Genomic DNA, 13,353 nt, shown 5'->3' on the forward strand with positions numbered 1-13,353 from the left:
GCTTTTTTTTTCATTTGAATTGGTTACTATAGGTTATGAAGTACTGTTAGTTTACATAGGCTAGTGAGATTTAAGAGAGGCCTATCAGGAGCAAGGTCTACCCATAATAAACCAACACTACAACTAGGACAGAAAGAGCAGGATTATTAGTCCTAAAATTTGGGAAATCATTTGTCCGTTTCTCCCCCATTCCAAAAACCCGTCATGCTCTTATACACACAGTTGGTCAGCACAACTCACTACTCAGAGCTTTTTTAGTAAGACACAGACCAGGGCCGGTATTTACAAAGCGTCTCAGAGTAGTAATGCTGGTCTTCAGTGTACAAAACATTAAGAATACCTTCACCCCCCCCCCCCCCCCCCCCCCCCCCCCCCCATTTTGCCCTCATAACAGCCACAATTCATCAGGGCGTGGACTCTTCAAGGTGTTGAAAGTGTTCCACGGGGATGCTGACTCCAATGCTTCCCACAGTTCTGTCAAGTTGACCGTATGTGCTTTGGATGGTGGACCATTCTTGATACACGCGGGAAACTCTTGAGCATGAAAATCCCAAAATCGCTGCTGTTCTCGACACAAACCGGTGCGCCTAGCACCTACTACCATAACCTGTTCAAAGGCACTCAAATATTTGATCTTGCCCATTCACTCTCTGAATGGCACACATACACAATCCATGTCTCAATTGTCTCAAGGCTTTAAACTCCTTCTTGACCCAGTCTCATCCCCTTCATCGACACTGATTCAAGTGGGATTAATAACGGATCATAACTTTCACCTGGATTCAGCTGGTCAGTCTATGTCATGGAAAGAGCAGGTGTTCATAATGTGTTGTACACGGAGTGTAATTACAATCTAAAAGGCCAAACTGATCTTAGATCAGAGATGATTTCTGAATATGGGCCCAGAAGTTTTCTACATTGCAAATACGAGTCTATTTCCATACAAGGATACATTTGGCAATTGTATTTTTTATTTTACACATCAACAACATGATACACAACTACTGTACCTATAAAAATATATTATCTTTATCATTTGAAGGCAATAAAATAACCAATTCTAGAAGATATCTGTAAATACAATCTTTTGTTAATTTTAGAAATCTTTATTGAAGAAAAAAAAGTTTGAAAAACACGACTGGTCAAAAAAACACACAAAAAAACAATTTCACCTCTGCTACATTAGACCTCCCAAAACACACCAAAACACACTTAGACATAATAAAAAAAAATAGAGACTTTTACAAAAAATACAAAGGATTGGTCATACACATGTTCTTCTCCTCTGTGATTCAGGTAGCATGGCCACAGTATTCCTTGGCAAAAGCTACATCACAACCTGGCTGCATAGTAGCCCAACGTTGCCTTGGCAATGGCAGTGACACTGCCTTCATCACACGAACAGTGTTTGGTCTCTATAGCTTCATCCCAAATGGCACCCTATTCCCTATATATTGCAGTACTTTTGCCCGAGGTCCATAGGGAATAGGGTGCAATTTAGGACACAGCCTATATGGCAGTTCAGAGAAATACTTGGACAGAGGAGAACAGAGAGGAAGATCATCAACACTACCTAGATTAGAGAGCTGTTTTTATTGCAGCCTTGTTGGTCTCAGATAGAACATTTGTACGGAAGACTCTTGTAAGGAAGAGGTTGAAAAGGAAACTGTGGGCTACTGTGTAACTGGAGAGACTAACTTCAGGTGTTTGGAATGCTGGGTGATCATTGGTAACTCGAAATTAGTAAGTACTAGTAAGATACCAAATTAAAGTAAGCAATATTGTACTAAAGGGGATGATAAATCCTTAGTTTAAAATCTGTACCACCAGGGGGCACTCAATAATCAGACAGATAAAATGCCAACCCAGTACTGAGAGACCGTACACAGGTCCAAACTGGAGAGAACTAGAGACGGAGAAACGCAGAGAAAATAAAGTGAAAAGATTGCAGGTTTACAGAGGGAGTTGTCAATAAATGGTATTAATTCATGGTGAGAATAATTGATTCTCATACACATTGTGAAGGAGGGGGAACTCCAGTGGGCACAAGAATAGCCCTCTTCACCAGACTCCGTGTACATCAACCATATCGCTGACCACTTTCATCTGATCAAGCCATGAACTGTCCCTCCACCTGGAAGATGCATGCACTCAAAGACTTGGCCTGGGTCAAATATCAAGTCCCACACACTAAACATCAGTGACCTTGGAGAGAAAATAGATACACAATAGCCTTCAGGGAAGGTGAACATCCACATTATGATTGACCTTTTCATTATTAACCCTGCATTATGAAGTCATTGCATTATGAAGTCATTGCATTATCAAGTCATTGCATTATGATGCCATTGCATTATGATGTCATTGCATTATAAAGTCACTGTTTTCAACTGTCTTTCTATTACGATGTCGTTCATTGCATTATGATGTCCATTCATTCTGATGCCAATGTATTACGAAGCCTGTGACTTTGCAGAAATTCAGCCCAACAGATTAGCTTGATCGAAATCTGGAATGGAAATCAGGATCACCAAGAGAATGGACGGGATATAAATAAATGGATCAGAAAATTAAAAAAAAAGATGATGATAACGATAGAGTCATTTTCTCAGCCCAATATTCTCTGGAAGACTTGCCTGGCTGCCCAGAATCCTTGATCCGGTCAAATGCTACGCCACGCCCACGGATGTTAGTTCCGTCGCCTCAATGAGTCTGGATCGGAGTACCCTTCACCGAATGCAAACACATTCGAGGCCATCTGATTGGTCCAGAAACCGATGGGTTGGGCCAGAGCCAGAACACAAGTGGGTAAAGCGGCGCCCATGGACTCCGATTGGTTAGAGACGATCCAATCGCTGTTGACTTGGTTTTGTACAATGCCCCATGTGCCCTTCGTCACCACAAACGACATCAATGATGGCAGGCTCAGACTAAAGTATGCACCAAACTACAGAATCATTTAGTGTGAGTCGTCAGGCTACTGGAAGACGGGGACAGTAGGAAGACAACAGAGAACAAGTGTCTGCTTCAGAATTGGAAGAGTTCAGAAACACTAGAGACTGTTTCAGAGAGTTGTGTCGGGGTGTTTTAGGTTAGACAGCGACAGCCCAGACAAACAACTGCCTGCTGCAAAATCACTAATGCTCTTGACACACCTGTCCACACTGACATACTACTACTGTAGGCTAGTATCTTTAAAGGCACAACATGGTGTTGAAATATCCACAGAAAGACAACATGACATCCCACTACCTCAGTCCTCCATTCAGGGCCGGTCCTGGAGTTTTCGGGGCCAACCCTTCCCTCACTGACACATACTCTACAGGGATATGGGGCTCCGTCAGTGCTGGAGTGTGTGTGTGTGTGTGTGAGTGTGTATGTGTGTGTACATGGTCAAATCCACACAGAAGGCTTGCCCACCCCTGACTTGCCACTACTGCTGTTGCTGCTGCTCCCAGTCCCTTCTCCACTGCTGCCCCCCTTGCCGTGTTTGAAGCGGTGCTTGCGCTCCTTGTGAGGCTGTGGCTGTGGCTGTGGCTGGGTGATGTTGCTTTGGGGCTTGTCATCATGGTTGTCCCCCAGGTGTTCCTCTGCCCTGTGCTGCTGGCTGTAGGCCTGGATGGCTGCCTCTAGCTGGTCATGGGCATGCAGGATCATGTCCTTGTTGAGGGCCACGCGGGCCTCCCCTCCCGTGGGGAAATTGTCCTCGTTGCTCCCAAACTGCTGCTGCTCCTCCTGGGCAATGTTGGCCCGGTTCTGTTTGCACGCCATCTTGGCGTTGCTCAAGTCCGTGTAGGGGATCTGCTCCGGCTTCACCACGATGTTGTAGCCCGGTGGAGCCGACGGGGCGTTCCACGAGAACGGGTACCCCACGTAGTCAGCACCCCCGTCCCCCACCACCCCTCCCCCCGTGCCCGGCTCCGGGACTGGCACCCCCACGGAGACCCCCACGCTGGGTCCCAGCAGCCCCAGCTGGTACTCGTCCTCCTGGGGCGGGCAGCGGCGACGGCGGAGGATGTCACAGATGGTCCCGATGCCCAGGTGCAGCATCTCCCACACGTTGAGGGTGAGGCAGAGCACCGTGACGCCGTACATGATGCGCAGGAAGATGGTCTTCTCCGTGGGCCGCGACACGAAGCAGTCCACGCTGTGGGGGCAGGGCTTGAAGGAGCACACGAACACGGGAATGACGCGGAAGCCGTACAGCAGGTATTGGCCCGCCAGGAAGCTCGCCTCCAGCGCCGTGCGAGTCACCAGCTGCAGCACGTAGATACGCATCAGCCCGTCACCCTGGATACGCCGCCGCCCGTCATGGCGTACCTTGGGCTTGGGCCGTGGGGCCAGCGGGTCGACCCGGCGAGGGGGCTCGGGCTCGGGCACCTCGTAGATCATAGGGTCATCCTCTTGGTCCTGGTCCTGGTCCTCCTCTATACCCCGGTGCTGCCGCGCACCGAAGCAGATCTTCCTGGGCCTCCGATGGGTGTATCCCCCTCCACCCCCTCCCCCTGTCTCAGTGGCCACCCCTCCCCCGCCCTTGTCCAGATGGGCGATCTTGTTGACGGCGTAGCCCATGTACATGAGAGATGGCATGGCCACCAGGATGATCTGGAAGACCCAGAAGCGGACATGCGACAGCGGCGCGAAGGCGTCGTAGCAGACGTTCTCGCAGCCCGGCTGGCCCGAGTTGCAGACGAACTTGCTTTGCTCGTCGTAGTAGATGGACTCTCCCCCGACGGCGGTGAGGACGATGCGGAAGACAACAAGCACGGTGAGCCACAGCTTCCCCACGAAGGTGGAGTGGTTGTGGATCTCCTCCAGCAGCCGCGTGAGGAAGCTCCAGCTCATTATGTCACTGGACAGTGGGGCAGACAGGGTCCCGCACTCACCTGCTCACAGACTCTACACACACAGAGAGAAAGAGAGAACGAGAGAACAAGTGTGAGTGAGAGTGTGAGAGAGAGAGATGAAGACAGAGGGAGAGAGAGAGGAGAGAGAAGAATAGGGAGTGATGAAGACAGGGGGATGAGAGAGGGAGAGAGAGGGAGAGAGAGAAAGAGAAAGAGAAAATTAGTCAATTATGAAAGGAGATTATACATAACATACTGTCTACCAACATGTCTCAAAAATGTTGAAGGAAGCAAAGAAATATGAGCGTGCAATTTCTTATCATGAAATCGGATGAGAGGATTTTGACAGGGAATGTAGAGATAGTACAGTTAGAAGCTTTGCTTCTTCAAGTTCATCAGAAGGAGTCACAGATCAATCACGGAGAGGAGAGGAGACAGATAGAAAAGCCTAAATCCAAACAAATGTTCTCTCTGAAATTGAGACAGACTGCAATCTCCACATGCATTAGATCCATTCTATTATCTGGTATACCCCAAATGAATACACATCCAACCCAAATACACAGTTTCAGCACAAATAAATGGGGGTATTTTGAGGGGTTGTACTGTACAACAATAGGATATTAAACCAATGAAAAAGATGCTCAAATGTAGCAGAGAGGAGAGCCAAAATAATCCCAATAGGAATTGAGCAGAACACATTTTACACTCACTAACACACACACACACTCTCTCTCTCTTTTGGGGAATAAATCCTCTTGCTCCTCTCTGTGAGGTGCAGATTGTGTTGACTGAACGGTGTTGTTCTGGTGTGTAAATGGCATTGTGTAGTGTAGAGTGGTGTGGTGTTCTGTGTAGTGCTATATTAAAATGGATGTGTGTGTGGGAGAGATGACTCCTGTCTATGTCAGTTAGCCGTGGGCTCCAGGCAGCCAGTCCAACTGCACCAGTTAAACCAGCAGGCGGCCTGGCCAAAACAAGTGGAGCATGGAGTCACACCGTAGACCCACATTAGCCAAGGCACTGGAGCAGAACCCTAACTGTCCTGCCTGCCTCCAGGGGAGTGTGAGGGGGGTGAGGGAACAGGTGTCCAGAGCCAGGTTGCCTTCTGCACAGAGTGACACCTTCCTGCTAAGTAGCTCCAATGGTGCATGGCTCATTGTGAGTCGAACTGAAAGGTAAACCCAACCATGAAATAAGAGCTTGGGCTGAGGTTTAAAAGGAGCTCCACAGCGCCTTCCTTCCCCCTCACAGGAAGGTTGGGAGCCCAGATAGAGGGAGGCCAAGAATGGTCTGCTGAACGCTGGAGGGAGTGGAAGTTTGGCTGTTGGCTGTTAGTAGACATACTGTAGGATTTGTCACAAATGGCCTCCTATTCCCTACATACTACTTTTCACTAGGGCCCATAGGCACACAACCCTTGTGCTGGAGGTCCTCAGACCCCTGGAGAGGAGAGGAGAGGAAGGGAGTGAGCGAGAGTTAGAGATGACGTGTTTGAAGCTGCCTTCCTGGACTCACTATAAAACATGTGCAGTATTGATCACTGTGACCATAAAAGGTCTGCCCGGGATAGAGGTACTGTACATGTCAGGAATGCTGTGCATACTGCTGTTTTAGAGTGTTTTTGTTAGTGTGTGTGTGTTTTTGTTAGTGTTAGTGTGTGTGTTAGTGTGTGTGTGTGTGTGTGTGTGTGCTTACGTTCCCACAAGTGTGTTTACTAGGATTGCTGCACATAAATGCAGATGCTCCAGATACTCAACTAGTCTAAAGAAGGACAGTTTAATTGCTTCTTTAATCAGAACAATAGTTTCCAGCTGTGCTGACATAATTGCTAAATGTTTTTCTAATAATCAATTAGCCTTTTAAAATGATAAACTTGGATTAGCTAACACAACTTGCCATTGGAACACAGGAGTGATGGTTGCTGATAATGGGTCTCTGTACGCCTATGTAGATGTTCCATAAAGACAATCTGCCGTTTCCAGCTACAATAGTCATATACAACATTAACAATGTCTACACTCTATTTCTGAACAATTTGATGTTATTTTTTTAAATTGACACATTTTTTTTTGCTTTTCTTTCAAAAACAAGGAAGTGACCCCAAACTTTTGAATGGTAGTGTGTATATATATATATATAACTCCCAAAACATAAAAGTGAGTACTGCACCAGTGCTAACACTTCATACCTGACATGTATGAATACGTATCATGAGGACATATTGAGAGTGAGGAGAGGAGCTGAGCTGACATTAACATATAGAGCCATTAGGCAGTTTGTCCTTCAAACCGTCTGGACTCTTGTCTGGCTCTGGCCTTGCCTCTCCTGCATGACATCATTATACACACCGTCTTTATAGAACCCTCACTGTTATCCCTCTGCTATCTGTTATCCCTCTGCTATCGGTTATCCCTCTGCTATCGGATATCCCTCTGCTATCGGTTATCCCTCTGCTATCTGTTATCCCTCTGCTATCAGTTATCCCTGTGCTATCGGTTATCCCTCTGCTATCGGTTATCCCTCTGCTATCTGTTATCCCTCTGCTATCTGTTATCCCTCTGCTATCTGTTATCCCTCTGCTATCTGTTATCCCTAGACACACTTAGACACATACCATACAATCACCCGGTCCAAAGCTAATAAACGGCACTAAGTGACTTGTAACTGACAGTAAGTACAGTGGGACACAGACGGGGATCTTTTCATCTGAGGAAGATGACATTGAGGATCCGGCAGATGTCAGTATATGTGTTTGAATAAATCCTGAGCGTTAGAAGATAAATATGTCTGTTTTTCTGAGTGCTCCAACACCTGTTAACCATATACAAGTTATTTTTGGGGGAAGTTTCTGCCGTGTAAACCCAATCCAGTTGTCTGTTTCTTGAATGTGCATTGTGTTTCTCTTATCTGTCAGCGCTAGCCGTGACAGAGGGGCATCTCGAGTGACACCTGTCATTGAGTCATCACCGTGTGAAAGAAAGATCTGGGTAACAGACCCCTGGATGTTAACATGCTCTCTCTCTGGAATGGGAAGGTGTGAGTGTGTGTGTGTTATATCTGTGTGCCATGTGTGTGTACAGTAGGTGTGTGTGTGTGCATGTGGAGGAGGAAAGTGAAAGTGAGCAAAGTGTGTATGTGTGTGTGTATGTGTGTGGGTGCGTTCACACGTGTGCAACTATGTGTGAGCTAGAGGTGGAATACGTTTATGTGTGACTGTGAAAAAGTAACAGAAAGTGATTGTGAACAGAGAGAAGGCACCATGTTAGATGGCCAGAGTGTCCTCTGCCTTGCAGTCAGGATTAGCCTCTTTCTGCACTCAAAGGCCTGGAGCTCCATGGAAAGAACTAGCAGCCTGGGGCCGTCATACCACCACATGCCCATGCGAGAGCCTCCAACATGGGCATATGGCTCCAGCTGCCTCCCCCCTACCATCCTACCAACCCCCCCACATCCTGGCCTTCCCTTTTTCAATCATTCTATGTCTATCACTTTACTAGAATGAGCCAGCCTGCCAACCTCAACACTAACACATGCTTGTACAAGCGTGCACTCAACCATACCCGTCACGATTCACAACCATACACACATAGAAACAGCTGTCTGCCCCTCAACATACTCACTCAAATACACAAGAGCCCAGCTACAGTTGAAAATGACAAGCTCACAGCAACCTGGAGTTGTCCTTGTTTACATGTACAGTTGTGATGTTTACAGGTGAGCCTGAGAGAAATTGCAAGGCAGAAATTCCACTCTGTTAAATACTTGCATTCTGACCAAAGAGCTTGGAGTGTATATACTAATTCAGAGATGTAGAGTACTAATTCAGAGATATAATAGAATGTCCATCCTCTTACCCAACAGATTCTGGACCATCTGTGTATGTAGTCTCCCAACAGACAGAGCAGAGCAGTGGAGTGTGTGTCCTGGTGAGGACTGAGGGGCCAGCTGTGACTCAATGTAACCTCAGCAGCCAGAGAAACACTGGTCCTCCTGGGGAGCATGGGGCTGGATGTAGAGGCAGGGCAGGGGAGCTTGGGGCTGGATGTAGAGGCAGGGCAGGGGAGCTTGGGGCTGGAGGTAGGGTCAGGACAGGGAAGCATGGGGCTGGAGGTAGGGTCAGGACAGGGAAGCATGGGGCTGGAGGTATAGTCAGGACAGGGAAGCATGGGGCTGGAGGTAGGGTCAGGACAGGGAGGCATGGGGCTGGAGGTAGGGTCACGACAGGGAAGCATGGGGCTGGAGGTAGGGTCAGGACAGGGAAGCATGGGGCTGGAAGGTAGGGTCAGGACAGGGAAGCATGGGGCTGGAAGTAGGGTCAGGACTGGGGAACATGGGGCTGGAGAAGGAGCAGGACAGAGGACCCAGCCTGCCCAGTGGATGTGGGCCGATTCCAGCTACGCGTCAGAGGACTCAGTAGCCTAGTGGCTAGAGCATTGGACTAGCAACCAAAAGGTTGCAAGAGCAAATCCCCTAGCTGACAAGGTAAAAATCTGTCATTCTGCCCCTGAACAAGACAGTAAACCCACTGTTCATAGGCCATCATTGAATATAATAATTTGTTCTTAACTGACTTGCCTAGTTAAATAAAGGTAAAATTAAAAAAACAAGCCCAAATGTATGATTTGGGGCTTGGGCCGATTGGGGCTACTCTCTGGCAGATGATTACACGGGCTGCTTTATATAATGAACATTTCATTATTTATTTTCCTCATTGTTTCTGTGATCAAAAAATACAATGAACATTTCAATGAAATTCTTTAAGTGTCCTGCGTAGTATTGTAGTATTTTGATACGTTGTGCAAGGCAACTGATAAGAATGAAAAACGTAGCATTTGGAACTTCTCGAGTGGTGCTGCGGTCTAAGGCAGTGCACACTGCCTTTCTACAGTTGCTGGTTCAAGACCCATGCCAGCCGTGACCCGGGAAGCGTCGTCTGAGTTATGGGAGGGTTTGGCCGGTCGGGATGTCCTTGTCCCATCGCGCTGTAGTGACTCCTGTGGCGGGCTAGGCGCATGCACGGTCACCAGGTGTATGGTGTTTCCTCAGAGACATATTTATTTTGTGTGGACGGGTATAATTTGTATGTATATATAATAGTAATATTGAATCGGGCCGCTTCTGGGTGGGTTCTGGCAAGATGCCGGCAAAGTCGGCTGAATTCTGGTAGACGGAAACGGGCCGATTCTGGGCTGTCATTCATTTTGATTCCGGGCCGAGTCCCAAAACCCGATTCCGGGCCGATTCAATCAGTTCCAGGCCCCCGGAAGAGGACAGCTTCTGGGCCGATTCCTCATTGCTAGCTGGGGAGCATGGGGCTGGATGTAGGGGCAGGACAAGGGAGCATGGGGCTGTATGTAGAGGCAGGACAAGGGAGCATGGGGCTGTATGTAGGGGCAGGACAAGGGAGCATGGGGCTGGATGTAGGGGCAGGACAGGGGAGCATGGGGACCAGGGTTGGGGTCAATTCAATATAAATTCCAGTCAATTCAGAAAGTAAACCACGGGCTAGATTCAGTCTGTAGTGCGGAAGATCTGTGTTGTAGCGTAGTTGAAATTGAAAGGTAATTTCCGATTGAGCCAAAATATGCAGAATTCACCGTGAATGCAGTATCCGCGTACGCAGGAAAACATTGCCTTTAACAATGATCTTCTGCGATACGGATTGAATCGAGCCCTGAAAAACATAGAAGAGGATTGGAATAAGAATGTCAGCGCACTTCCTGGATTGAATGAGATTCGAAATGGATTTGACCCCAACCCTGTCCTAAAGCAGGACAGCTGAGCACGGAGGGTCGTGTCTCCATGTATGGATGGGATGGAAGGAGAGCCCAGTGAGAGGGAATGTGTTTGTGTCACTGGGTATACGGTATCCAGATATATCTGTTGTTGAGCAGTAGACAGGCTGCATTAGACAAATAACTACATGGAGTCTCCATAAACTGTCAACTAACATGATGAGCAGCCATTTATCTTATGCATGTTTACTCTCTTCCCCCCCCCCCCCCCCCCCCCCCCCTCCCTGAGGCAGTGTATTGTGTCTCTCTCACTCCCGTGTTGTTTCTCTCTCAAGGTTGAATTGACACTCACCCCCAAAAGGGAACGAGAGACTTCACATTTGCTTGTCTACATTAACTGCCGCTGGGGGTTTGCATATTCACACATCAATACACACACGCACACGCACACGCACTGCTACTGTGTGCGTTAGAAGGAAAATGTGGGCGGGCAGTTGGATAATGAACATAAATTGTATGAAAATACTCCACAGTGAGTTGTGAGGGGGAAATAGTGATGGTCTCTCCAGTTGGGGAGGGAAGACTTCACAGAATTGAAAGTGCTGGAGCATGAAGCCTATGTACACAAAACAGACAAACACACCTAAAAAACACAAAGACAAACATTCAATGACAATAGAGATCCCTCCTGCAGCGCACAAATGTCGATACACGCTCGGGGTCACAAGTTCCCTCAAGTTCCCGCTCTCTCCCTCCCGGCACCACGGTCGCAGCCTGGTGAACACGTCCATTCCTCCTTCCTTACACTCAGCTGGACATTTCGATGAAACATGGTGAAGCCCCAAAATTGCCCTCCCTGGAAGCCTGTGTTTCTGACATAAGGAAGTGGATGGAGGCAAATGTTCTACTTTTAAACAAAACAGAGATGCTTGTCCTACATCCCAAGAAACAAAGAGATCTTCTGTTGAATCTGACAGTTCATCTTGATGGTTGTACAGTCATCTCAGATAAAACTGTGAAGGACCTCGGTGTTACTCTGGACCCTGATCTCTCTTTTGACGAACCTATCAAGACTGTTTCAAGGACAGCTTTTTTCCATCTAAGTAGCATTGCAAAAATCTGAAACTTTCTGTCCAAAAATGATGCAGAAAAATGTATCCATGCTTTTGTCACTTCTAGGTTAGTTTACTGCAATGCTCTACTTTCCGGCTACCAGGATAAAGCACTAAATAAACTTCAGTTAGTGCTAAACACGGCTGCTAGAATCCTGACTAGAACCAGAAAATGTGATCATATTACTCCAGTGCTTGGCTCTCTACACTGGCTTCCTGTTAAGGCAAAGGCTGATTTCAAGGTTTTACTGCTAAACTACAAAGCATTACATGGGCTTGCTCCTACCTATCTCTCTGATTTGGTCCTGCCGTACATACCTACACATGCGCTACGGTCACAAGATGCAGGCCTCCTAATTGTCCCTAGAATTTCTAAGCAAACAGCTGGAGGCAGGTCTTTCTCCTATAGAGCTCCATTTTTATGGAATGGTCTGTCTATCCATGTGAGAGACGCAGACTCGGTCTCGAATGTTAAGTCTTTATTGAGGACTCATCTCTTCAGTAGGCCCTATGATTGAGTGTAGTCTGGCCCAAGAGTGTGAAGGTGAACAGAAAGGCACCGGAGCAAAGAACCGCCCTTGCTGTCTCTGCTTGGCCGGTTCCCCTCTCTTCACTGGGATTCTCTGCCTCTAACCCTATTACAGGGGCTGAGTCACTGGCTTACTGGTGCTCTTCCATGCCGTCCCTAGGAGGGGTGCGTCACTTGAGTGGGTTGAGTCACTGACGTGATCTTCCTGTCCGGGTTGGCGCCCCCCCCTTGGGTTGTGCCGTGGGGGAGATCTTTGTGGGCTATACTCTGCCTTGTCTCAGGATAGCAGGTTGGTGGTTGAAGATATCCCTCTAGGGGTGTGGGGGCTGTGCTTTGGCAAAGTGGTTGGGGTTATATCCTTCCTGTTTGGCCTTGTCCGGGAGTATCATCGGACGGGGCCACAGTGTCTCCCGACCCCTCCTGTCTCAACCTCCAGTATTTATGCTGCAATAGTTTATATGTCGGGGGGCTAGGGTCAGTCTGTTATTTCTGGAGTATTTATCCTGTCTTATCCAGTGTCTTGTGTGAATTTAAGTCTAATATCTCTCTAATTCTCTCTTTTTTTTTCTCTCTCTGGGGACCACGCCTCAGGACTACCTGGCCTGATGACTCCTTGCTGTCCCCAGTCCACCTGGCAGTGCTGCTGCTTCAGTTTCAACTCTTCTGCCTGCTGTTATGGAACCCTGACCTGTTCACCGGATGTGCTACCTGTCCCAGACCTGCTTTTTTCAACTCTCTACAGACAGCATTCCTAAACCCCCCCCCCACACACACACACACACACACACACTTCCAGGGCTGCGTCCTGTGACTTTGTGCCTGACAAAAGAGAGAGTGAAATATAACTATTTATTAAGTTTGATAAAACGCCAACGGGCAACGCTGTTTATAAACTGCAGTTCGGAAAAGATAACCGTGTGGCGCCTGAACATGCGTTCATATGCGCGTGCACGAAATGAAACTCGCGCTTTCCAACAGCAACCTCTGTGGACACCAGTCCAGACCATATACGGGCGTGATGGCACTCCTCATAGGCGCACATTATTTTCAAACAAGACAATGATTATCTTGTCTCTCGGTCAAGGTTTAGTTACAACTCGGGACTAATAAAAGATGGAAAGCAATGG

At 47.7% G+C, this 13,353-nt stretch overlaps 1 protein-coding gene across 1 annotated transcript in view; it reads right to left on the reverse strand.

Moving 5' to 3' along the window:
• Window positions 1-955: 955 nt before the first annotated feature.
• LOC109898392 (gap junction gamma-1 protein) overlaps window positions 956-13,353 on the reverse strand; it is a 45,480-nt gene continuing 33,082 nt past the window's right edge. The window contains exon 2 of the mRNA XM_031833974.1: window positions 956-4,899. Within this exon, the coding sequence (XP_031689834.1) occupies window positions 3,394-4,845 (1,452 nt within the window). The 5' untranslated portion in view covers window positions 4,846-4,899 and the 3' untranslated portion in view covers window positions 956-3,393. The remainder of the gene's footprint in view (window positions 4,900-13,353) is intronic.

This window comes from Oncorhynchus kisutch, linkage group LG10 (assembly GCF_002021735.2).
Source record: "Oncorhynchus kisutch isolate 150728-3 linkage group LG10, Okis_V2, whole genome shotgun sequence".
NCBI lineage: Eukaryota > Metazoa > Chordata > Actinopteri > Salmoniformes > Salmonidae > Oncorhynchus > Oncorhynchus kisutch.